Genomic DNA, 27,216 nt, shown 5'->3' on the forward strand with positions numbered 1-27,216 from the left:
TAGAATTTTATTAAAGGATCACTGAAATTTCACTCTAGTTCAGTACTGAGTTCCCAAAAGCACACATTAATAGATGCATGCTCATGGATTCAAATAAACACCAAAGTACAGCACACATGACCACTTCCTCCAAGTATTCACAAACATTTGGAAAAGTCATGCCTCTCAGCTTAGCTTTAAATATTCAATAATAGTTGTTATATCTGTATTCTAAAAGTACTATTGATAAAACAGATGTCCATAAGTGAACGCTGTGGTATAGTCATTTTATACATATCTGTTTCAGGTGCTTGGAGTCTGGTGGAAGTTTGAGACTGTTCAACTTATTTTTCATCCACCACAGAAAAGCAGTAGGGACAGCCAGTCAGTTAAGAATAGTATCATCATCATCCCCAAACCGATTGTGGAAAGAACCCGCCCCTTGCATCAATCCTTAACTCAGCGTCTCGCCCAGCATCAGTCAGGCTACTGCAGAGATCTTGGGCTTTCAATTTTCCAACTTTGAATGTGATATTCAATGCATCAGCAGAAGCCAACAGATATTACCCACAGTACTCTTCTTTTTTACTTTTCAGTTTCACTCCTTCCTCTCAAATACTGATCTGAGAAAATATGCAATGTCGTTGAACTAAATGGCAAGCAGTAGGTCCAGCAACTAAATCAACTGTTAACTCTTCAAGTATATTTTTGATATTCCTCCATGATGCAGCTCATAAGATCCATCAAATTTCACTGGTCATGAAATATATGAGACTAGATTTGGTTTATGTTCAAGCTAGGCGCAGGTGCAAAAATGATATTTCTTGTTTGAAACGGTGTCCCTTTGTCACTGAACGTGCAACATTGACAATAAAAAACTAATCGCTGTAGAAAAAAAAAAACTGTTCAAAACATCACTTTTGTGCAACAATACATATAAACATTAGTGCAAATTAGACAGGACGGACAACAAAATCTTGCAATTGAAAATACAATAAAACAGAAAAGTCAATACAGCTGTAATTTCCCACAATTCTGACATCATCTGCAAATGTGCGGTCAACAAATTGCATCCCCAAATGCTGCAACTCAGTCATAATTGTGTTGATCGCCGTGTTTTTATTTTCAGACTAATACATTGTTTGGGACTAGCAGGTAAGATCGACTTTGTTGTCTCTTGTCAATAGGTTGAATTAACGTATAAAAGCTGGCTGCCAGCAGTTAGCCGGTCCCTCCCCCCTAAATAAAATAATAAAGTGCACGTGCTTCTTGTGAGGATGAGGAGAGCTGTGACTGATCTGTTCAACTCATCCCACAAAAAAAGAGTGCAAGTCAACTGAATCTACTGTAAGCATGTCAATCCACGCCTTAGATTGCTTCATCTACCTTAGATAGCCATCCGTTAATTAGTTTAAATAAATTAGTCGGTTCGGAGTTGGAATGCCAGCAAACCACACTCCCCCTTAACTGTAAATGCAGCACCTTTCAAGAGGCTCAAAAGTCAAATCTCTTCCCCATGAACGTGGAGAAGGGACTTCCTCCAGCCCACAACCCTTGGTTCCAGTCCATGACAAATAGGGTTGAGTCACTAATGATATGACTGGATGATAAAACCTCTCACTCCCGTGTTGCAAATTTCTGTTTGATTAAATTGAGACATATAAATGCAAGGTTTTCTAATGCTTGCTCGCAGACATAAATAAAAAGGACTTTTGACGTGTACACCACCTCTAACATTATGGGTGCACAGTGCAAAGACACAAACCACAACAAAAGAGTATGCGCTTTTTAAGCTAGACATATTTGTTCAATGATATTTACAATTAAAATAAATATTTGACTTGCCTAAAAAAAAAAAAAGCACTGACATATATTTTTATAAAATATTAAAACATATGGTTAACACGGATATATATTTTCCGACAGAGAACATCAGTTCCACTGATTTAGTATGTTTTGAACGGTATAGTACATAGTCTTGAAAAATCCTGAATATGTATTATTTACAGCATTTAAATATTTTTGACAACATACATCACTGTGAGCACAAGTTTGATAAATATACCACTGGAAAAAATTGCATTCTTAAGTCCATGTGCTGGCAACTATTCACAATAGGCTAGAGGCCTGCGTGGAATCGCATGTGATATCTTAGCTCCTCCAGGGCCAGAAAGGGCTTCCCGCACACAGTGCAAGCACACCCTTTGTCCTTGTTGTGCGTGCGCCTGACATGGCTGTCATGAGCTGCATGGGAGGCAAAGGCTTTGCCACAGTGTTTGCACTTAAATGGCTTCTCCCCGGAATGTTGGCGGATGTGTGTGCGCAGGATGCTTGATGCGGTGAAGGCCTGTAGCAAAAACAGAAATATAATAGGGTGGTTAAACAATGGAAAACGTGTCTATGTGAACAATAAGGCCCATATTTATACTTTTGTAGCGCCGCATTTGCATAATTTTTTGACGCAATACACTTGTATTTTGTACGTTTGCGCTGCTTTTGGGTCAAAAAGCGGTGCATATGCAGTGCTAAAAAAGAATAAATATGGGCCCTAATTTGTATTTTGAAAGTTTGCGCCAATTCCACGTCAAAAAATTACGCAAATGCAGCACTAAAAGTATAAATATGGGCCTAAGTTTGGAGAACAGCTCCAGCAGGAACTTCTATGTATTCTATCCAAAACAGGTTATTTGGATTCAGTCATTAATAGTGTCTTCTGTGCAGAAGGCCACTTGCATGTTATGGCTAGTGCTCCAGATACAAAATGTATCTTATGCATGTTTGTGGCACTCTGTAACATTTGGCCAGGAATCAAAGGTTAATTCTTGAGATGTAGCGCTTCCCATGAACATTATTTCAGATTCAACATCCCTAAATCCTCTGCCCATCAAGGTCAAAAGATAAAGTAACTCAAGAAGGATGAAATGACATAACATACAATAGCAGGCTGCTGATCATCTGGGGCACTATTTTCATAGTCTACATCTTTTTAAAAAAACATGTGTTGAACCATACCCAAGAGGTACCATCAATAATACATATGGGCTTGCTTCACCATTTCCATGAGTTTTGCATCATCTTTCAATGATAATCATGATAACAACTGAAAATTGCAGATATTTTGTAAAAGCAGCCCTCTGCACGGGAGGGAGTGACATTAGGCCAAGGATGAAAGTGGATTCCTACTACTCCTCTGCTCTCATGACTTTGACCAGCAGGGCTAGGAGGTTGGTAGGCATGAGGGAAGCTGTTCCTTCATATTCCACATAAGAATCACTTTCTAGCACCGTGGGGGTACGAATATAGGAAGAGTGGTCCAAGAGTGGTTTCATCATGTTATGGTTGGGATCAAAGGAGGTCCCCCACACCCCTTTTAAAGACAAGCTACCTTAACACCGGAAGATGGTTGTGCTTTATGGGCTCAGAGGCCAGACTGCAGCCTCTTATTTTAACAAGGGTGTGCGCAAGCTTTCAAAGCACTATGGTGCATCTTTTGCAGTCTTCCACAATATATAATGCTTTAGGTGTGTACTTGCATATTAAACCACAATTTTATATTCTGAATTAATCATGAATGGTCAGTAAATGTAATTAACACTTTAATGACACTAAAATAGTTATCTTATTTTGCAGCCTAGATGTATGTGCCTACATAAGACATTGTGAATGTGCATGTGACAAAATGTATCTTCTGGTACTCATGAGGCCAACAGACATGAGGACAGTTAAGTAGAAAGAAACCCTGTTTCTCGCGACTGTCCCTACAGCTGACCTTTTAGTAGATACAACCAAGGTCAGGAGTTCTTTGTGAAATACATTTGGTCATGTACACTCACATTGGTGTAAAACACCTTTGTGGTAATAAAACATTAAAAATTGTGCACAATTATAACAGTTGTTTCTACCCCGATCTAAAATATTTCAGATTTTTAAATTGAACCTATAAATTTAGAGTTATTTATAGTCACTCGCACTATGTACACATAAAAGACCAGCCCAGATACTTTCTCCCAGTAGTCAAACAAACAAAAAAACGCAGATGAGCACTCTTTTAGGTGCTGTGGCGAGTGAAGGGCAATACACAAAAAAGAGATCCACTAATCCACTGCCTTCCATGAAGATTACCTTGTTGCAATAGACGCATTTGTAAGGCCGTTCACCAGAATGCACTCTCATGTGCTTGTTCAGACTGGAGGACTGCGAGAAACTCTTTTCACAGATAGAACACTACAAAATAAGCATGGAGATCAGACTTATTACAATTGACATATATTCAGAAAAAACATAAATTTACTACAGTAAAGGTAGGCATGATATTTTGTTGGTCACAATTAAAAAATGTTCTGATGTTAGAGTTGAAGAAAGTGCCTACATGTATGTTGTAGGTGGAACTGATGCAGTCTGCACTTAAAGGGTGCTGCACCAGGGAGCACACGAGGGCTCTTCCCATGACTTCATGAACATTCACTGATAGCCTTCTCGTTCCAAAGGAAACCCATTAGACTCATGTTGGTCCACCCTTAGATCAACTCAGTTATTCACTGTTCTAAATGGATATCAACAATACCTATATTGCTTGTGAAACCTCCATTTTGAAGCATTCACTCTTGACCTGTATCATTTCGTGTTATCTTCAGGATACCCTCTAAGAACTCTCCAGCCATTCTGATTCATTAAGCACCATTGTTCATCACCTCATAACTGAATTCAGTGCTTTGAACCAACTCTACACCTTCACTACTTTGAAGCTTAGTTGTCTGCTATGGACCACTCACACCATCTCGAAAGTAAACATTAGCAAAACTGATACTCTCTGTAACCTGAGGAGAAGCAGTACCTCAGATACACTTGAAATGGACCTACATTCTGACACCCGTCTGCACTTAGGTTTGCCATATCCTCCTACTTTCAATCACATACCTCGTGGCCTCAAAACCACTGTCCCAAACACTCTCCGTGCTCTTATCCATGACTCATGGACTATCATTTGAAGTTGCCTTATTGCTGAGGACTTCACAAATGTATTCTGTATCAAAACCAGACCATCAAACTACCCATCTGTGTTCTATTCACACTTCATTCCACTCAGTACACCTCCTCCCCACTTGCTCCCTCTCCACCCTGTGCTCAAATTCACTAAGGAAAGCAGCCCCCATTGTAAACTTTTCCCTTTTGCCATCTGAATGATGTGTCCAATAAATTAATAAAACCCTCTAACCCAGGTACCCTATGTCTTTATTTTCATTTTTCCCAAGCCTTCAAAATTACGAGGACCATCCCCATAATCATAAAATACACTCTGATCAAACACCACTCAATGCCTTTGTTTTGCATCTCAAATACATTTGAATGTGTGGTCCTCAGATGACTCGTCCATTACATCCCCAAAAAGGATCTCTACTGCTACCTTAATATGGCTTTCTAGATTAACTCTGCTAAATCTAATGTTTTGTGCAAATGCTTACAATCAACAGTAACATACTACTTGAACACGAGGGGAGACAAACCCAGGTAACACAGTAATACATCTCCTTTCAACTCAATTCACCTGCCCTATGTCATCTTAAGAGTTAGATAATGAGCTCATCTATATCCTACAACTGGAACACCATCGCCTAGATTTTCATGCCACTGCCACCAGCCTCAGCTCCTTCATATAAACTCCGCAGTAACAATGTGTTCAATACTTTAGCTTGACAGGTGACAGGAACCCACCACAGATCCCACCACACACAGCAAGGTCTATCAGGAAAACCTCTGCGGAGTTTTGCTCTTGTGGTTAATGATTGTTTCGCAGATTGTCTCACTCCTAGACCTCTCGATCAATGGTTAAATTCTAGAATGTTGTAATCTTATTTTGAAGAGTTCTTGTAGAGCATGTGCTTACCACAGACATTCTATGTTGAAGCGAAGTCATTTCTTGTACAAATTAGACAAACTGATCAGTGCAATTGTTATAGAAGTGTGGAAAACTCAAGTTCTTAATGCTTTTCAACTACAGAGGTGGCCTGATTGCCTGAGAATGTACAATGCTGGGACTATCAAAGGTTTTGATGCCTGAGATGAAGAGGCAGGAAAAGTATTTCTGAGCATCTATAACAGTAAACAAGAAGCAGACCTTATTTAGCCACCAGTAATTGTGTGTCAGGAAAAGAAGGTCATCGGAGTGAAAAGGCACATTGTACAGTGAAAGGGCTTTGATTGGACTTTAGATGCCACTAGTCATAGGACTAGTAACCAATGAAAGATATGCAAAGTGAGTGTAACGTCAATGTTGCTGATTTGGGCTGTTTGTGATTTCAAAGGAAAGTATTTAATAAAATACTGTTTCTAAGTACCAATTTTACACAAACTTGCAATGGAAATTTTCAGATGTATGATATTTGCTATTTAACGGAAAAGAATTTCGAGTCACTAATCTTAAAATAAGTCCTCTGTGTTAGTTTTTCTGAAAACTCTGCATAGATATGTTTTTCCTCTTGCATTCCCATGTCCTGTATCTAGATAACGACTCACTTTTTTAAACAGTTGTTTTAGATGAGTTGGGAGGTTTGTACCTCAAATCCCACTTGCCAACATCTTTCCTTCCATGTTTCTTCTTTTATCGTCATTATTCTCCTTCCTCTTCCCATTATGTATTTTCTGGGTAGTGCCCACGTTTCCTTCCTTCGCCCTTTGTTTACAATTTATTTCCCCTTCTCCCACGTGCTCCCCCTTCTTTCCTCTTGTTTGTAGTGGGTCCCTTCTTAATTTCATTCCTCTTAATCCTTTTACTACCCTGTTTCACTTTACCTTTGTTCCCTTACCTCTGTTTTTTCTGTTTTAGTATTAATATTGTTAGCATGATGTACAAAAGATTTCTGTAGTAGCAAACAAAATCCAAGGTTTGCGACCCCAAAAATGTTTTGAGATGTCTGAAGTCCCTTTTGCAATTCATTCTTAATGACAATTACTAGGGGACCTGAAAGTGGCGTTCCCTCCTAACCGCAAGTGTTAATGTCATTTATCATTGGTTTGTGACCACAAGTATAGCCAGAAACCACTGATGAGATACCAGAACCAGAGTTGCGTGGGACTGCTTTCCATTTCTAAGTCATGTTAGGTAGCCTTTTGGTGAGCAGGCAGGTCAGGGGGAGTCCTGCACGTTCTCTCCAATGTGGCTCCAATGTGTCCCCTAAATTAGATCATGTCACTTTAAGAGAGAGTGGCTATTGTCTGCTTTAAAAAATATTTTCCATTACGGTATGCAAACACAGGAACGGAGGGCACTTATCCCTTGCAGTCACCATTCCTTGTTTCGTAGCCAGTTGCAGGGTGTTGCAAATAGTAGTCTGTCTAATTAAGATTTGTTAGGCAGAATATTTTGCAACATCCTGTGAATGGGCCATTTGTGATCTCTTAGTACAGTGGTTCCCAACCTTTTGGGTTCTGTGGACCCCCACTTCATCATTATTTGAATCTGGGGACCCCCTCTTAATCCTTATTGGAATCTGGAGACCCCCACTGAGTCATTACTGAAAGCTGGGGACCTAATCTGTTAATATTGTTTAGTTTTCTAAGCAGTCACGGAACCCCTGAGGAGGCTTTGTGGACCTCCAGTGGAAAACAGGTAAATATATTTATCAGGCCTTACGTTCTCTACTACCTATCATTTGCTATGGGGTCCAGAATTTTTCTTTTAAAAAGTATATATAAAGCATTTCCATCTCCTTGTAGGTAAGGAATAAACATTAGCCACCCCATATAATTGATTGTTTCTTTGATTTTATTATTCATTTTATCCACGACAGAGAACCTGAAGCGTTTCTAAGGAATGGATATAAAATTAGGTTTATCTTTGAATTTACAGACTAATTGATATGCATTACCACAACACTTTATACTAAAACTTTGACAGACTGATTAGCAAAAATGGGAAATTTGCGTCAGTAGGATAACTTCTAAGCTTGAAGTACATTTCTGACATGCCACATACTGACAATGAATCCATGTAGTACTCTTGAAAACCTGCTGCTCTAGCTGTGAGTGAATTCACATATATAAAAAATGTGTGCATACAGAATGTTCAGCAGGTGGAAATCTGCCACTATTGACCAATGGTACTGGGGGTGGGGGCAATCAGTGCTTTAAATGGGCTGGCACTGTCTGATACTGAGTACTGGCACTTTTTTTTATCTTGCGAGGGAGAGTACCTGCACTTCTCAAGAAAAACGTGATACTTTTAATTGGAGAGTGCTGGCACTTCTCAGAAACAAGCAGCTACTCCGATACAGAGTACCTGCACTTCTGGTTTTCCATTTCAGGCACTGGGCGTAATAGTTAGTGAGGGAACCAACCATTCCTGTGGCAGTTAAGGAGTCATGTTTCGACCACAAAACAGGTTGCTAACGAGGGGCACCACTGCTCTAAGCGCGGGGGCAGGGGTGCCATGATCCCTAGTAAAGGGGCTGGTGACATCCACTGCTGCAATTGGCCATAGCCCTAAAGGTACTCCGTTATATGGCCTTTGGGATGTGTGGGGGTTGGTGGCTGTGTCAGGGGACCAAGGTATGGCCCAGTGTCGAGGTTTATCTCCCTGATTGGGTGCCAGGGGGTTTTCCTTTATTGGGTTGCTCTGGCATGATTCTTTTGGAGGGGCCAGCTGCTTTTCTGGCCCATGCTCCTTAACATTGAGTGTGCAGAGAGTTAGCCTTATAAATGACAATCTGTTGAGGGACCCAAAATTACCCGGTCCGAAATCAATTGAATTATGTGATGCCCCTAGGAACGGAGGTATGGTCAATCAGGGCTCTTAATGGAATGTGAAAATATGTTGGTAGGAGATTGTTCTACTGAGTCAAAAGATGGTATATTTTTTTTTCTTTATTAGGAAAATCATTTAACATGAAGATAACTGCTAAATTTTGATGTTTTGTTTATTAAGTGTAATAAATACGGCCAGAGAATGTGGACATTCTCTAATGCATGAATGGTGGCTCTTACTGCTTTATTGGGTGGATTACCGCTTTGCTTTGTTTGGGGAGGGGGGGCAATTTTAGTCTTCTTTCCCAACCCACAGGTCCCTCACCTGTGGACTTACTCGTGCTCTTGGCCGAAGGAAATTTGCAAGCTTCTTTAAGATAGCAAATTCCTGCAAGAAGTTTATGAATATCCCCAAAAATACACGTTTTCTGGTGTTCAGCTGCTATCACTGGTAGGACTAAGCATAAATATCTACAAACTTACCCCTAAATCTAAATGTTTAGATGTCAAAATTCCACAAATCTGGCAAAATTTCCACATGATTAAATCGTATTCCCAAGATTTACACTCCAACAATCCTATTTCTGTGAATCAGGGTAGAGTTTGTGCTTCTCTCAAATAAGAATGCTGTACACTTGAGTTGTACTTATATGTGCAAAAAGATTTAAAAAGAGCCAGTGTCGAATTCTGGATCTAACAGAGATGCATAATAATTAGACACCAAACACAAATAGTATACCCCTGAGTATTGTTCTGTGAAGTACATCATTGTTTTCAGAAAATAAGTAAAAACGTGTAATTAATGCTAACAGTTCCTAACTGAAAAACGCTTTAAACAAGACAGTTGTGAAATTATTATTGTTATGTTTTAATCTTAACCCAAACATATTAAAATTGTACCCTTTGTGATTCTAAAGCAACTACATTGGCACAAGAAAAACGGATTCATTTGAAGGTTGTTTGGCAGGAGGCTTGCAGTCATCATAACTACCCCAGTGGCCACAAACCACATGCTGAATATGTTGTGGGACATATTTTTTAAACAAAAAGAAAGACTGAGGAGTTCATTCTCTCATCTCTCCCAGCTCACTACACCAGATATTTTTCTTTATGTGATTTTATCTCTCACTTTTGTAGACTCTGCACCAAAGGACAATGTAACCTTCCTTCAAATGCTGTATTCATTTGAAAAAGCGAGTTTATGAGTAAGATACCTGCTACTTCTGTATATAGAATCGATTCATATAATGAGCAACTATTTCTATGTGAAGACTACATGGTAAACATTTGTATCAATATAGATTTAAACTCATTCATTCGGTAGGAGACTCTTCGGAAAGCAAGAAGTCAGAAACAAATATGGAAGAATAATCTCCAGACTTACAAAAACACTTGACTGAGTACCATCGGGAGAAAACAACAAAAAAAGCTGAAAAAGTGCAAACATTTTTGGACAAACCAAACTCAGTTCCTGAACTTCAACCTGGTCAAGATCTGCAAAATGGAAGGGGTGAAATGTTCAAGATTTACAACCCATAAGATGCTCGGAGGGAAACTAAGGGCAACTGCCAATGAAAAGCAGCAGAGCAACGAATAGATGGGGGTAAGTAGATTCTAAATATTATTGAAAAAAATAAGAATGCTGGCATAAACTTTTTTTGCTTAGCAAAAAAACGAATGAGAATAGAAGACTGTAAAATAATGTTCTTTTTATTTTATGTCTGTATTGTTAGACATGAGTTAACCATGGTCAGCAGCTGTCTCTACCCTATGACTACCACAGAATAAGTACTGGTATCCCATTTGTGCCTATTTACAAGAATGGGTTCAGCTGTTCACCTTTACAAATGTGCACCTTATTATGTGATGCCATAAACACTTTGAGACGCCTTACAAACCCTGTGGTCTGTTACGCACCTCAGAATTAAACATAACATAGCAATAGCTCGTGTTTTGCTCAATTCTTAGTTGTCATAACTTTGAATGTTGTAGTCTCCCCACAGAAAAATTCTGTCCGTTTTTATCGGGGCCAAATTGTGCAAGGAAAACATGTGGGATCGGCAATCGTGAATTGGGTGCAAACTTCTATATGCACCTGCTGAACACATTATGAGCCCCTTAGGTTTCATATGCGTGAATTATTGAACAGAAGTAATGTTTTACATGTTTAAAGTAGCGCTGTCAAAGTAATATTTTAAAGGAATATATATATATATATATATATATATATATATATAGGTCGTTTGGTGCAGATTCCGAAAATTAAAGGATATATGAGCTCAAAAACCATGCCTGGTGTCTAAACACCCAAGAAGAATGGAGGTGCCCCCCTTGACAGTTACCAATCACAGTGCCTCCCCCACATCCAGTCAAAAGCTGGAAATAAAGACACGTTTCAGGGCGGTGAGGAGGCTCACCTTGTGAGGCCGGTGCTTCTCGTGCACGTGCAGGATGTGGATCCGCAGCCGGTCCCGCTTCTCGAAGGACCTGTTGCAGAGGGTGCACGGGAACTTCCGGTCCCCCTGGTCGACGCAGCGCGTGTACTTGAGGTGCTTGTCCCGGTAGTACTTGTAGGCGAACACCTTCCCGCACCTCTCGCAGGTGAAGCCCCCTCCGGTCTCTAAAGAAACACAAACGCACAGTCAGCCGGGTCCGGGGAGGGTGCGCATGTGAACAACATCAGGTAATAAAACACCCCGAAAATGGTGCAAAGAAGTAACGAATTCTAGGGAAGGTACACGCTGAACACGCAGTAAAATTATTTAGAATGAAGTATAGAACATGGCCAATCGAGAAATGAGCGAACGGAAAGGCAGATTCTGTGGAAATATGCACCGTAGAAGAGTCTGCTCGTAGAGAATTATATTAAAAAGAAAAAAAACTCGATAGACGTGGAATGTCGTCTAAATAGGACTAACAAGCCGTAAAAAACGGTCTGTAAAATTTCAAACCACCCAAACTCTAAGCCAAAAAACACTCAACAAATCCTAGTTATAAAACGTATATCCTTAGTGAGTCATCTTTTCATAAATTGGGAAAAAAATATTTATCAATCAGAAATTAAAATATTATTAGTCGTATTAACGAATTTTGGCATCGCCGTGCTATAAGCTAGCTGACATAAAGAGCTGTTAATGATACCGCTTAAATACGGCAGTAGCACGGTATTTGGGACTACATAAAAGCACAAGCTTTTATGATATCAGTGCTTGTCCTGTAAATTTTCTGAAAACCCTGGAAATTAAAGGTTTGCGTATCGCGCATGACATTTTTATCCAGCAATAAAACACTTAAATTATTGTTCATATGGGTTGTAGATTTATGATAAACACACACCTAAACATGTCAAACTTGTTTCTATGAATAAAACAAGTATACTTCAAAAAGAAGCATAAGTGTATGTGGCTCTGAAACGATGATTTTGTAAAGGGATGGTCCTGAAATGTTAATGTTTTGTAGATTGTTTAAAACAGAAGCCTACTTCCAGAGCGAAAAACTAGGACACATTTGAATTTGAAGAGACATGAGAAATTAGTTACTCGGGATTTTGTTAGGATATTAAAGGAAATTGGATTTTGACGGGCAGGTTTCGATGTTACTTTTTTATTAGATAGTTTATTCAAATGTTACTCCAGAACACATACGTATAGAGTATATAATATATTTGTGTTAGACTCGATGCAATAAATAGTTTTATTGCCCAATTTAAGTCTTAAATAAATAATGTTAATTCGAGTTACAGCATCGTAGGGAACAGAGGCGCTTAATGCCATTTAACAATCGATACGGAAGCATTTACATTTCCTACAAAAAACCTTCAATAATTCTAAATCTGTCCTTCGAAGGTAAGCTGACAAGGGCTTGAGAAATGTACACAATTTATTGCCCCCTCTGGCTTGCCATCAAGTAATATTACAGAGACGAAAATATGTATTATTTCGGAAAATGTACACAATTTATTCTTCTCTCTGGTTTGCAGTCAAGTAGTATTGCATAGACGAAATTATCTATTATTTCAGGAAATTAAGAACTGCATCACAAGTTGTGTGTGAACTACCAACAAATAAATAATTACTAAAGCCACCCCGGTGGTAGGAATATATTTAAATATGTATAAACAAGGGATTGGGTTTAACATTACATACAAATTCATCGATATTTAGCTGCAGTCAACGAGCGATTGAAATTTATCGAATAAATAACCAAAAAAAAGGCACGTCTACTAAAACTCTTTAAAAAAAAAAGCGCAGAGAACGAGAACATTAAAAATCAAATCAGACAAGTGTTACTGGGTTATGAATCCTTGTCTTCACTTTAGCGCTTAGTACGAAGGCGGCGAACCTTCTCCGTCTTGCCTCTTTGTGTTATTTATCGCATCTGGCCTTTGCGTGCTCCTGCGTTTTCCACCGGGTATCTTATTAAGGTTAGCGGTGGGCAGAATCTTTCCTTCCTGTAAAGTCTTCATAGTATTGTAATTAGCGTCTTAATTTGTGTTTGGGCATAAAACATCTGCTGGGACAGTAGGGCGGAAATAACAGATTATCAGGGGTGGTGCTCAGCGCCTCTCTCGGGTCTGTGGCACCCTGGCCTAGCCACAGCGCACGATTAGTGGGGCTCTGCAGGCGCTTTGCTTTGGAGGCCCTGAACACAGACCGGGGCAGTACTTCTGGGCGGTGCCCTAGGGGCGTAATGCAAGCTTCTACCTAGGGTGCGGGGGCAACATTTGGGGGGAGGGGAGTTGTCTTTCAGGGGGTTTCCAGTCAGTTGAAGACCAATTAATATCTGTAAAATATGAAGCACTCAACCCCCCCCCTTGTAATTTGTAGGGGCCCCTATCATTTGCCACTGCGGTGCCCCCACCCCGTTCCTAACATGCGTCCTGTTGCCACATCCATAACACAACGGGGAAGGTGTACACAGGCAGGGTCAGTGGCCTCGCGCTAACTACACGCCCGGGCGTTTCCCACCACCGCCCACTGTGCGGACCTACCTAACAATTTTAGCAACGTGTCCCACCCACGACAGTCGACGGGGGAGGCTTTGTAGAGGCCCAGTGCTGCCACGGTGCCCTCTGACAGCATCAGAACGATACCACACTGCGCTGGTCTAGCACCCCCAGGTGGAGCCGAGAGCTCCCTTGCCCCCGCCACCCCTGTCTTTAACACACCGGGCGGCGTCCCCTCCCCACATCACCACCGTCACTAGCGCGGGCATTGCTTCCTTCACACCCACCGGTCGGGGCCCCCTAACTAGGGTGACCTGGCTTCCCGGATTGGCCGTGACAGCCCCGTTTTTTCCTGTTGTTCTGCCAGATTTAAGTAAATTTCGCTTGTGTCAGACGGGCCAAGTGAAAACAGTGGGTGACAACTTTCATGTGTTCCAAGGCAAAACTAGTTAGCAGCTGTTGCAAGAAAGCAACTTAATAAGCAGGTACCTCGTTCTCTGTGTCATCATGTGAATGGGCGCTGTTATTCTGTGCCCCTTGGATGAAGTAAAATTGTGGCCCTTCGATTTGTTTTAAAAATCATGTCATCCGACCCCAGACTCCCCCGTCCCTAACTCCCCCTGGGCTGCGGTCGCCGCGCAAGCCTCACCTTCCTCCTGCTCCCGCGGGCCGCGGCCCTCCGCCATGCCCTTCAGGCTGACCGGGATGCCCATGAACTGCAGGTAACAGTCCCCGTACCAGACGAGCAGCTCCTGCCGGGGGCGCACCTCCTTGCAGCTCTCGTAGTAGATGCGCCCGTCGCTCTGCACCGCCGTCAGGTTCTGCTCCTCGGGGAAGCGGGCGCACTTCACCAGCGCCATCCAGTTCCCGGCCGCCCCCCGGCCGTCCACAAAGTGCCGCAGCCCTCCGTCCTCGAAGATCTGCGGAGAGGGAGAAGGGGACAAGAAGTCAGCCGGGAGAAGGCAAACACCCCGGGTGCACAGACAGGAGAGGTGCACCTAATAGTAGGAGCCTCAGCATCCGAGTGCCACCCCTGAACATCACCTCTGGAAACCAAAGGAAGCGTGTTCGACGAGCAAAAGTCACATACAGCAGGTAAATGGCCAGGCAAAGTCCCACAAACCATGTACACGGTTTGGAAAATCAGTGTGTCCCACCAGTGCGAAAAATCACTTCTGCAGAGGAAAGAAAGTCTTCAAGCCAATGCTATATATACCAGGTCACTCACCTATATACAGCAGGGACAGGCCTACAGCCCGGCAAATCCATGCAACCCCACATACTCAAGCTGGAATATCGGTGCCTCCGAGCACTGTGAGAATCACTTCCACAGAGCGAGAAAGTGACGTCAACTAGCAAAATCACGTGACCATGACCCAGGCAAACACACAGGCCACCCACAAATCTTACAGGATACTCGAAATAAATAAATGCAGACAGGGAGCATCAATCTGTTCTGCTGCTGTAGAAATCATTTCTATAGAAAAGGAATTTCGTTTAACAAGTAGAATCCAGAGAAAGCCGAAAATAAGACATAAAGTGTTCACAAGTAAATGTCCAAACTTATACGAGCAGGAAGCATGGTGCAGCCAAGAACGAACTATGTAAAACATACCTAAAACAAACATTCATGGAATGCAAGGATGTAGTCTGGTTACAGATAGGTATTATATAAAATATCAACCTAAATCCAACTACTTGGCTTCCACTTAACTTTGTGCCTTGGTGACAATTCCAGTTCCTAATATTGTCTTAAAGATCCATTAGCTGCCATATGGATTGCTACACTGACCTGTAGGAAACTCCAGTTGCACCAGAGAACTGATTCTTCATACCTAAAGAGAGCTGTTATTTAAAATCATATTTGTATTGTGTAGCTAACAGCTTCTTGTATCGCTAAACATTTGTATTGGTCAGAGATTACAACTCTATGTTCTGGGCTATTGCAATTATGTGGCAGGGGAACAACAAATTATGTGGCAGGGGTGACTAAATTGTGAGACAACAAAATTTAAATTATGTGGCATAACGCAGCACAGTATGTGTTATTAACTCATTATTTTGCCATTTTTACACACGTTAACACTTTCTTGGCTAAGGTTTTACCTTATTAGTACCATTTTGACACCCATATATATAAATGAGCAAAAGAAAATTGACCATTCGGTCGTTGCAAAGGGACTTCCACTGCACAGCAACACCTTACAGTTCTAGTAACCTTTGATCAGTTTAAGCCAGAAACATTTTTCTTCTTTCTGAAATTTTCAGATTATGCAGCAGATGATGGCTTATGTGGCAAATCCATGATTATGTATAATAGCCGACTAATAATGTATACATACATTTAAAAAAATGCAAAATCACGCATTTTGAAAGGCTGATAATGTGAAGGCATTTGACATTAATTGAAGGTTAAAATGTAGTTGGTAAATCTCAATAAGGGAGAAGCACACAAATAGATATGATATAAAATTAATTGATGCTGCCAGTCAGAATAGCAAGCGTTACAGTGCTATGTCACTACAGCCCTGATGAAGTCCAGTGGAAGGGATGAAACATGTTGACTGGGCTGGCAATTTGGGTACTATTGCTAGATGGAAAAATGAAGAATTCACAGATTATTTAATTTTACTTGCTAAATGGTCTTCTTGAATTAAATGATTACCAAATGGAAATCACTGTGCTGTCTTCACAGCAAGAACAAACTAAATTGGAGTGTTGGACGTAGCTTGAAGTGAAAGTTGACAAAATACATATTTGAGTTCTTCGCCGTAAAGAAATTTCGGAATTTGTGTTATATAGGGGATTGTTAGGTAGCTGGATCTCAGGGAGTAAGCACCTAAAGTCGTTGAAAATGTGGACCTATGCAGTGAAACATGATCATTACTTCCAAATGTGTTGTTTAAAAAGTTGTTATCATTATCTTGATTTGTAGGAGCAGTATAAGTAAAACAAACAAAATATATGAGGAATGATTGGTGGCCTCAATTGAAGCCCTGGTATGCACAAAAAAAAGAGCTGCATGAGACAAGAAGATAACGTTTTTGTTAGAGTTTACCATATCACTCCACCCTTTAGAAATAAAAGTTTATTTTGAAAAGCTCCAAACTTTCCATTACAATTAAAATGTTGATGTTAGTATTTTTATGGTTGTGAAATAAATAGAGTATTTCATAATGTTTGTACTAGTTTGATGTGTTTTTGTATTTGTGTGTACTGTTTAGGGTTCAGGTCATAGCAACAGTTTAGGCTGGGTCTGCAGTTTCAGGAGTGGTAAAGTGAAGGTCCACAGGCGTCAAAAGGTTTAGAACTTCTAGTCTGCCTACATGCAATATCACAAACACATTTTCATTAAAAATAATCAGTGGTTACATTAAGAGCTCCACTGCAACAGAATGCTCGTTGCCTTACCTCCCACATTAAGGAATTATCATCGTACGTCTTAATCTCACTGGTGTTCACCACCTTGCCCTGAAAGGGTCCAAATTTCACACCTTTAGGGATGACACCGGTTGAAAAAACGCCCGTCTGTGGAACACCTCCATACACCGTTTGCTGAATGCACAAACCTGCAGAATGAAAACATAATGCACGTCAGGCTACCTGACCTGTGCACTGTATGACAGAAAGTCGTACAACCTTCCTTATTAGTGGGAGACGTGCTCACAGCAGCCACACAGTAAACATTACATACCTTCAGGTAACTTCAGGGTCTCCCTGTCCAGCAAATGAGCCACAGAATCGGGCCCTGTAAAAAAGACCGCAATATATTCAGTGTGTGCTCTCTACACAAAGATTAACAGTTAGTAAACATACATATTAAGTATATCCTTTAAATTCACACGTTGCCTTGTATGCAGAGTTCCTCAATTCCCAGGCATACGTCGATAGTACTCATTGGGTAGGCATAAATATATTTAAATTATAACTGCATTGTATTGTTTTCTAGGTTTGTTACTGGTTTCTGGGGCAGATAAACCTATCTTTGTGCCTTTTGCTTAACATTAGGCATGCCCATCTACAGAGGAGTCTCTATCGGGGAGGTTTAACACTGGCTAGATTTCAGAATGTGACAAAATGGCAGGCATTACTCATTGTTTCTTCACCGGTAGGTGACCACAATAATGCCACTGGTAGTTGTAGGAACTCAAGGCCCAAGCCAGGGGCTTTTTTTCCCCTCAACTGAAATAGCAAGAATTGACCTGAACAACCACATTTTGCATTGAAGAAAAAAACGTTCTCTGGCTGTATTTATTACCTAACAGACGTGCATTAAGAACATAATTTCAATTACCACAACAGATTGTACATATTGTTTTTTACATTTAAGATGGAAAGAGTTGGAGGACTGCTATACATTGGAATCACCTAACCATCATTGTTAGAGTCATGTTTGGTTACTGCGCTGGCTTTTACAGCACTAGCTAATTAACCTGGGAGCCTGAGTGCAAGCCACTGGCTCCTGCATATCATCTTCACAAGGCAAACTCCCCTACCCCCTCACAAGGAGAGGAACCGAGGCCTGTAAGGCAGCTGTGCCCTTACACATCCGTGCCAGAGCAACTCAGCGGGATACGCCTGGCTTCCTTAGGGAGATGGGCCTGGGCAAATGGGCAGCGTCTTAATCCCCTGGTGCAAGCGCCAACCCCCAACAATCCCAGGGCAGTGCAACAGATTACCCGGCGAGCCAAGGACACTCACTGTAGTGCACACGTGTGGCCCTGCCTTACAGACTGTAGTACCTCTGTCTCAACGTGATCAAATGTTCAAAGCCAGGTGTATACAGAATTCACCTGCCTTCTTGTTTGAGATGCCAAGGTGTCTACTAGCTTTATGGCCAAAGTTGACTCTGTCTCTAAATCAAATACAGCAAATCATGAGAACATGCTTGACAGACACAGAATTGTAGAAACAAATCGACCATGCAAAATAACAATTCACATTTGCCTCCATCAAATCAATTAAGGGATGGGTTCAAGGATATGGTGTGTCCTGGGACAGTAGAGTTTGTCGACGGCCAGAAGGGGCACAGCAAATCAGGGAGCGATGTAGGTCTTTGAAAAAAAAACTCAGGCTTAAATGCCCCTTCCTGTGCCTCTGGTGGCCACCCAGGGGACCCGCTGATACCTGCCTGCCAAAAGCTGCCAAGCACAGCCTCCGAGTGTCCCAGGAAAGCCAGCAACATTTCAAAGTGCACACCGGGGATGCCAGGGGTGCGCCCTTCCCCCTCATTCCAGGTGTCGACTCCACCTGTGGCTTGAGCTCACCATTATGGCCATCGCTCTTCTGATCAAAAGGGCTAGATCTGGACTAGAAAACTGTGAGGCATGTTAGAGTATTATAGACGAATGTGCTAGTAGTGCAGAGTGGACACCCGGTCCTTGGCAGTGCCAGGAAGTCTTTATAAAGGACCCACGCTGATAAAAGAGCATTACCTTAAAGCCAGCCTGCACATTTTCCATTCTGCCACAGTAGTAGGGCATACAGAGAGCAAACTAAATATTGTAGATTTCCTTTATACACGCATCTTACTTTTAAGAACTGAGAAAATGTTACAGATAATCACAATGTGTAGGATAAAGTCCATACATAAAATGTGTTAATTTTTCTGTGTACTCAGCCCTATGTGTAAATACTCAGAAAATATAAACTACTTGTAGAAACTAGAGTGTGTAGGTAGAAGGGAAATTAATTCAACTTGATCATATTGGAGAGATTACTGTAACTGTTAAGCCTCCTCAAAATGCATTCATTAAACTCATGCCCAGTGAATAAAAACCCCTCGCAGTGGAGAAAGTTTACTAACTTAATGTAAATAGTGAAGATTATAAATGATTTGCACATTCCAGGGTATGTTCACATGACTTGTAGTTACAAGCAGTGGTATACATGGTACGGGTATTACATACCAGATGGTACACAATATATCTGCCCACACTACTAGAGTAGGGCAAAACAGAGTAAAACGTGTCACTGATTGCATGCACTATGGAGGAAAATAATCAAAATACATGGAGAAATATACAGTGTGTGTACTTATTAGAGAGACTGCACACAGTTTGCTTATACCCAGGTAAGTACAGATTATAGAAAGGAAGCACTACTTTACGCTCTGTGGGGAGTGTAGCCTAGGGGACAAAGCTGATGCATAGTGACCTGGCGAATACACTACATGTACATACCAAGGCCGCAAACGCTAGCACCGTTTCTTACCCAGGGTGGGTCAACCAGTCAATCACTTGTCCCTCATGCACTGACATTGAAGGCTACAAATGGGGGCGGTGGTCATGGTTCATTACCTTGCATGCTAGGTGGCACCTGGAGTCCAGAGATGGCATGGTTGGCAGCCTGGCTGCTGTCGGTGCTGGGCACGTACCCGTACAGCACGGTGTGGAGGTCCTCCTCTGTGAAGTGGTACCTGCGGACAGGTGGACCCTCGGGGCTGGGGAGGGTCAGGGTGGATCTGCACTTCCGGGGGGAGCTGAAGAGCTTGCTCTGTGCCGGGCCGCTGGAGTGGGGCTCCAGGGAGAAAGGCTGCTGGCCCAGGTGCTCAGGGCTGGAGAAGGTGGCGGGAGTCTGTGCCTTGCTGTAAAGATTAAAGTTCCCCCCTGGGAAGAGGCCATAGAGCGGCTCTGTCGATGTCTGGTTCATGAAGGGGGACATGGCGTTTAAGTTGAATGCCCCGATGGGTGGAGACCTGGTGACCAACCTGCCCAGAGATTTCAAGGGGTGGAATATGTCCAGGGAGCCCCCAAAGGCCTCCAAGTACTGTCCATGGGAGAAGAGGGGAGGGTAGCAGCCGGAGAGCCTGGCAGGACTTGTAGTCAAGGGATCCAAAGGGAAGGCCTTGGCTTTAGAGATGGGATCACCTGCCACCGACACAGCCATCTGCAGCCAGGAGCCCAAGACTGCAGGAAAGGGAACTTGCCACAAGTTGGCCCAGCAGCGTCGGCCTCGCAATTTCAGTTCCACACAAGAACCTGGGAGAGGAACACAAAGGAATTTTGTTAGAAAATACATTCACAATTCATTTAAAAAGTGCGAAGTGAATGGACAGGTCAGATACATATACTGCTTGAATCTCTTGTCCAACCTATTACAAATTATTCTCAGTCGGGAACATAAAGTACCTTGCATGCTGGGTGGCAGGTGCAATCCAGCATGCAAGGAACTGAAGTCAACTGAGATAAATAACATAACGGCACAGCTTTAGGTAATGGTTTTCTGTGAATAATTGGGTCTTTCTCTTGGAAAGTCGGGAGGAAAATCAAACCTAAGACTGGTGTAAAACACTGTGAGACCCTGAGTTTATAACGCCCTCTCCTCCCTAACTCTGGAAAGAGGAAGCCCTCCGCGTAGGCCCTGAAACTACACCCCTCGCACAAACACACTCCGTGTCAGGAATAATGCACCATCTCCCGGTGGCTTTAGGCCTTCCTGCGGCCAGGCTCTCGCCGCATGGAGGGCTCCTCTGATCTCACACCGTTTGGCTGGCTGGTGAAACGCCCAGAACTGGCCCATCCCTTTCCCCTGTCCCCCGCCCGACAAGTATACAGTCTAGGTGGGCGCTTCGAGGCGCTCAGAGCGTTAAGAATGGCTTCATGAAGGAAAGAACAGCCAGGGTCAGCGACTGCCCTTTCAAATCTTGCACGTTTGCAGCTTTGAAAACACAAGGCGCTAAGTCACGGAACTAAACACCTTATAAAACCACGCAATACATTGACTCCAAAGACGTTTAATTCTGTTCGAAACCAGTGTTTAATGCGTGGAAATAAATAAGTGCCCCGTGTTTCGTCTGAAGATACTGGCTTGTGCCGAGTCTGCTAAAGACCGAGGGTGCATAGTCGTGATTCCACCTCATGCCCTTTACTTCCGAGACCCTAGACTTCCGGTCTCTATCTATCCTTGTGGGGCCGTCTCAATGCTCCTGCTCTCTGTGTCTCCGTCGTCCTCTTTCCCCTCCCTTCCCTGCCTTTCTCTCTCTTGCTCTGGGGCAAAATCTGACGATGAAAAATAAGTCCCATTTCCAAAAAACGTATACCTGTGCCCACCACCGGCAGAAATTAAGCACCAGGGACACACGTTCGTTATAGCTCTACACAACCGCGGTCGCAGGTACAGTTCATGAAAGAAAAAAAAAATAGGAGTGGCTGTTTGAGACCTGTGGATGCGAAAGACTTATTTCTAGCCCTTGCGTTCCTTGTTTCATGGTGATCTATGGTGGGGGCAGCCCTGGTGCACTGCACTCGGGGATCCCCTGTCGCTGTCCCCCCCGAGTATTCGATATGTTTTACCATCAAAGTATCTTAAAGTAATAACAAAAATGTAATTTTGCATTTACCCCACGATCAAAAGCGTGTTCAGGGGTTAGCCAAGTGAATAGACCACCTCACAAAAAGACGAATAGTAACGCGCTATAAAAAACGGACCTCTGAAGTGTACAAAACCCGTTTCGGTCTAAAATGTTTCAGTGCTCCTAAAACCATGCTCACGGCACGCCCGGCACCTCCGCAGTATTTCGAAACATTAATCGTACCCGGCACCTATGTGGGTTTTATTTTTTATATATTTATCGCTATTAATATTTGGTGCTTTTTCTAGTTCTGTTTGTAAAACGGTTTAGTTCACGAACAGGGGTGGTGGGCGTTTGAAGAGTTCGTAAACCAAAACTAAAAAAAAGGAAAAATGTAAAGTCCCTCATTAAATGGCCACTTAGTTGGGAAATGAAAGGGAGCTGGCCTCTGTGAGGAACGGGCCCGTGTCCACGGCGGAGTGTCGAGTTCCGCTTCGAAGGTTCGAGAACGCGTTCCGAACTTTTCCCTTAGTTTCGGTCTGAATTCGGACGCCAGGCCCAGGTCTCCGCCGTCACAACAAACCATTTGGCTTCCTGTTAACGAGGGCAGCCACTGGCCCCTCTACCCCGCTTGAAAATGTGGTATTTCTGTCATTTATCAGAAAAACTACAACGAATCGCGGGGACTTTACACACAGCCAAACGACAACAAATAAACGACTTCCGTGTTTACACTTTGAAAAGAATTTTATGTTTTGACGAAGAGCACTAGCAAACACTATGGAGCCGCGAAGTCTTCGAAATTACTCAAAAGTATTAAAAACGTCTAATCAGCCCCTTTTCCCCAAAAGGCTGTGCAGCTCACGCAAGCACAGAACCAACAAACCGAGGAGAACTAGAAATACTGATATGACGAGAACCCCATAGTTAAGACGATAAAAACCGTATCTGATGAATACAAATATATGCACTGACTCGTCCAGGGGACACATCTGCACCCCACGCCTGCAGGGGGCCCCACCTAACGGCCGGAAGCCCGCGAAGATTTCAGCACGGACATATGAGATGAGTTGTCGATTGAATGAAATCCGGAGCCACCCGGGCCCACCTTCAAGGACAGCCGAGGAGGCGGAGTGCGCTGCAGATTTCACATCATATGTGGGGCTTCTCGTTTGTATTTACATCAAATATATTACACACTGCCCCAGCCCCAACAAGGTCAAACAAGACCACAATCTCCCTGTTTGATTGTCATTTGCCGTCTGGCACTAACATTAAGATGGTTCGGTATTGCGACAGAAGAGTGCGTGTCCTTTGTTAAGTGACCACTGCTTTTCAAGTAGCGCCTGTTTCCGGGGGGGGGGGGTCTGTTAGATACAATTTCTCCTGAAAACGCGTCACAGTCGGAACCGCGGACCCAGTCGCAGGTCAGATAAAAACATCACTAAACTCAGCCGGCTTTAAAATATGCGACCGCAAATATATCTATCTATTTCTAAACTCCTAAGGACAAATGAAATTTTACTTTACAGACGCTGTCATATGGGGAGCAGCTAGTACAGATGTCTGGCAATCATCCATCTGAAATGCATGTACTTCCCAGATGATTCTGTGATTGATTTTTTTTAGCACTATTTCCTTCCACTAACCATTTCGATCAGGTGCGTCGCGAATCAAGACTACAAGTCCCAGAATACCCTGACTATAAAATAAAAGTCTAGAGCTGTGTATGCTACGCCCCCTACACGTGTACCGGTCGGAGAAGGATGTGGCGGTACAGTTCCATATAGATGGCAATCTTTCAAGTGAATGGCTCCACACAACAGAAAGAAGAAAATAACAGTCAGTCCCTGTGTATAAACACACGAATTGGGGCGGGCGGGGGTGGTTAGCTTTGCATAGCTGCTGAGTTATCCATGTCCATGCGTGAATTGTTAGGTCAGTCCCGGTTTCATCTTAGAATTCGGGGACTTGTGGTCTGGTTAAGGATGTATGAACCCACCACTACAAGTCCCAGAATTCCGAGGAAAAACCCTGCCTGGACTACCCAGTGACGCAAGGACTTGGGCCACCTGGCAGCACTGGCTTCGAAGTCTTGTTAAAAGTAGAGTGGCCTCCCTTTAAATCAGCTTCCGTGCCTACCTCGTGGCTCGCCTGCGGGCACCTGGTGCAGCAGGGAGAAGGCGTGTAAGGAACAGAGTACGGGCAGGTTACCAGGCAGGCGCGCCCCACAGAACCCACCCCTGCCCAAACCTTGACGGCCACCTCGTGTGAGGCAGGTCTGAGGATAAACGGACTGCGGGTGCCCTGCCGGGCTTCAGCGGGTTAGACCCCGGGAGAGAGACGGAAATCCTGTGGAGCGGGGAAGGGAGTGAGGCCGAGCCCTGCCAAGGACCACCTAAGTGTGCTCCACACGGATCAACAGGTGACGCGGGGCGTGGGTACCAATGGTGCAGTAGGTGCTGTTGCATCGGGACCCGCGTGCACCGCTTTAATGCTGCATTTCAATAGCCAGGCCGGGGATGGGTCTAGTACCTGGAGCTATGGCAGCCTCGCTGCCCCACATGTGGAGGGTCCAGGCACTGCTGGGCAGGTGGCGATTCTCTGGCCCATGGACGAGCTCTTTCTACTCTGTGCAGGCAGACACGTTTAAGGCATGGGCAAAGTGGGCTCTGGCCCAAGGCCCCAGCCTTTCTGCCCCCCTCCCCCGCATAAAGCTAACTCTGTTCTGCACATAGCCTTTCCCTGATTACCTCCAATAACTCTTAAAATAAGTAGTGTTTTCCTTTAAATTATATTGAATGAGTGTAATGTGTGGGGGTTTATTACAGCCATTTGCAGACACAGGTTGCGTTTGTTTCATGCAACAACCATCAAATGTTTGTTTCAGGTGAAAGCAGGGTCTCCATATGAGAAATGGGGGGTATTACTGAGATTCTTTGCAGTATTAGTGAGATGCTGTAGTGTTACAATAATGAAAACACATATCACTGTCCATGAGCATTAGATGGAAACACATTCAGAATGTGGGCCTGGCCAAAGAGGGCACGAGAGCTGAATTTGGACCTGTTCCGAACGGGGGCCCCTAAAATCCTTAAGATGCCTCTGAGTTCAGCACCAGCGAGGGGCTGGAGTGCGCGCCCCTCAGCATCCTTTACGCCGGCACTAACTCCAATGGCACTGGTGCAGCATCCCCAGAGCAGTGGGGTAACATAGGCCCCCACGGTGCCAGCACCTCCTCCCCCTCACCACAGTAGCCTGGCCTGAGTCTGGAGGGGAGCCCTCTGTGTACCTTGCAGCCCCCCCTACCTGTTTCGTTTCGGCAACGCCACAGAGTGGGCCAGGTCAAAGCCACATTCTCAGTTTTATCTCTCGCACCTGAAACCCGTGGCTGCGGGTTCCAAAGTTCAAAGCGTGGCCGGACTCGGTGAAATGCCCACGCCGGAAGTGTCATATTGGAGGGGGGGGGGGTGCGCATGACGGAATGTGTGCGTGCAAATGTTTGTATACGGTAGATGTTATGGGACGCAGATGTTTCTGAGCCTGTTTAAGCGCAGGAACTGCTGCAGCAGTTTGGGGGGGGGTGCGGGCCCCCTCTGCCAGACACACTCGGGCGTCCCCGGCAGCCCAGGGTGCGGAGGAGGCAATGAAAGGTCCTGGCTGTGCAGCAATGCCTGGGATCAATGGCGAACGATAACCGAGACAAAACAGGGGTCGTGACACCTCTCTGCACGAACATGGGGTCAGAGGCAGAGGTCAGCCTTGATGAACACATCATTCCCCAGATTCAGGAAACATTGAGTGCGAGGCGACACCTTTCACTCAGCGCACACAGTGAAACATGACATGACCCGGGACTCCAGGGGCAGAAGCGCCCGGCGACTGTTTACAGCTTTCAAACATAAACACTGGCACACGTGCCCCATGCAACAAACCAGATCCACCGCATCTTCAACACATTTGCAAATATTAAAATCTAGCGCATTGAAGCACACAGTGCGGGCCAAAGTTATTGCTCTGGTGAATAGGCATGCGTTCTTCTTTGTAGGGTGCTTTTCTTACCTGCTTATCTCAGTGCGCTGGAGAAGTTGGATAAAAAGACGCTTTGCAAACTTGCATGCCTGTGTGTCCCGTGTGCCGGTGTCTGTACACGTGTGACCTGGGCTCCCCTTCTCTGGGTGGTCGCCAGGGTGGAGTGTCTCTCGGGGTGGCGGCCTCCTTCTACGTGGAGCGGTGGTCTCCCGTGAGTGTGGTGGCTTTCCCCGCGTAACCCTCAGTCCTCGGTCTCCTCAGTCCGGATCCGATCTTCCGGCGCTGTCCTTCACGCGAGGTCGCCCAAAGCTGTCTGGGGGGGAGTGCCTGTCTCTCAGCGGGTGGGGGTCCCTTCCTGGCTCCTTGTGGTTGAGGGTCCCTGCCCTTCTCTTAGCGGGTGAGGGTCCCTGTCTGTCTCCTGCTGGATGAGGCGACCTACCTGCCCCCCTGTGTGTGAGGGTCTCTGCCTATCTACCTGTAAGTGAGGGTCTCTGCCTGTCTCTCGGGGGATGAGGGTGCCTGCCTGCCCCCTGTAGGTGAGGGACTCTATCTGTCTCTGTGTGGTGGTGGGGGGGGGGGGGGTAGTCACTGCATGTCCTTCTGTGGGTGTAGTAGCTCCTACCAGTCTCAAAGGATGAGGGTCACCGCCTGTCTCCGGGTGAGGGTCCCCGCCTGTCTCCGGGTGAGGGTCCCTGCCTCTGCTGTCTGTGCTTAGGACACTGAGAGGCAGATGGTGCTGCTGAGAGGCAGGCAGGGTGGGCGGGCTCCCCTCCCCTCCTGCTCCCTCCTCCCTGGCAGCCATTGGCCGGAGAGCAGCTCATCCCTGTGTAGGACCCCCCTGCCCGGTGCCTACCAGCTGGAGGTGAGGAGCCTCCCCCAGGGGTTTACACAGTCACTTTCACTGAGCACACCCCGCAGCAGCCAGCTTCAGTCCGATCCCCGCTGTGTGACCGTGCCTGCCCTACCATCAGGGGGCCCTAAGAATGCGAGCTTCCTTGTTACCCACGAGCAGGCGCGCAGGACAGAAGTCGCAGCCCAGTGCAGCTCACTGAGGCAGCTTCTCGCCGCTGGGTTGGCGCTGCAGGTCGCAGGTTCGACTCTTAATCGCGCTCTTCATTCGAGTCAACGAACGATACTGTTATTGTGCAACAAGCGGTGCCTTGAGGAAGCCCACCGCTCCGCGTTAAAGCGCCAGGTTACTGCACAACAGTGGTTTTCAAACTATTTA

At 44.3% G+C, this 27,216-nt stretch overlaps 1 protein-coding gene across 1 annotated transcript; it reads right to left on the minus strand.

The window, feature by feature from the left end:
* On the minus strand, positions 1 to 26,682 carry PRDM14 (PR/SET domain 14). The gene is made up of 8 exons (XM_069220307.1): positions 26,019 to 26,682; positions 19,963 to 20,643; positions 17,358 to 17,411; positions 17,075 to 17,232; positions 14,313 to 14,583; positions 11,136 to 11,338; positions 4,102 to 4,203; positions 1 to 2,326 (listed from the first exon to the last, which is right to left on the minus strand). Exons 2-8 carry the CDS (start codon positions 20,549 to 20,551, stop codon positions 2,099 to 2,101), a joined length of 1,605 nt encoding a protein of 534 aa, XP_069076408.1. The 5' UTR covers positions 20,552 to 20,643; positions 26,019 to 26,682; the 3' UTR covers positions 1 to 2,098.
* Positions 26,683 to 27,216: the final 534 nt, after the last annotated feature.

This window comes from Pleurodeles waltl, chromosome 2_2 (genome assembly GCF_031143425.1).
Source record: "Pleurodeles waltl isolate 20211129_DDA chromosome 2_2, aPleWal1.hap1.20221129, whole genome shotgun sequence".
Classification (NCBI taxonomy): Eukaryota; Metazoa; Chordata; class Amphibia; order Caudata; family Salamandridae; genus Pleurodeles; species Pleurodeles waltl.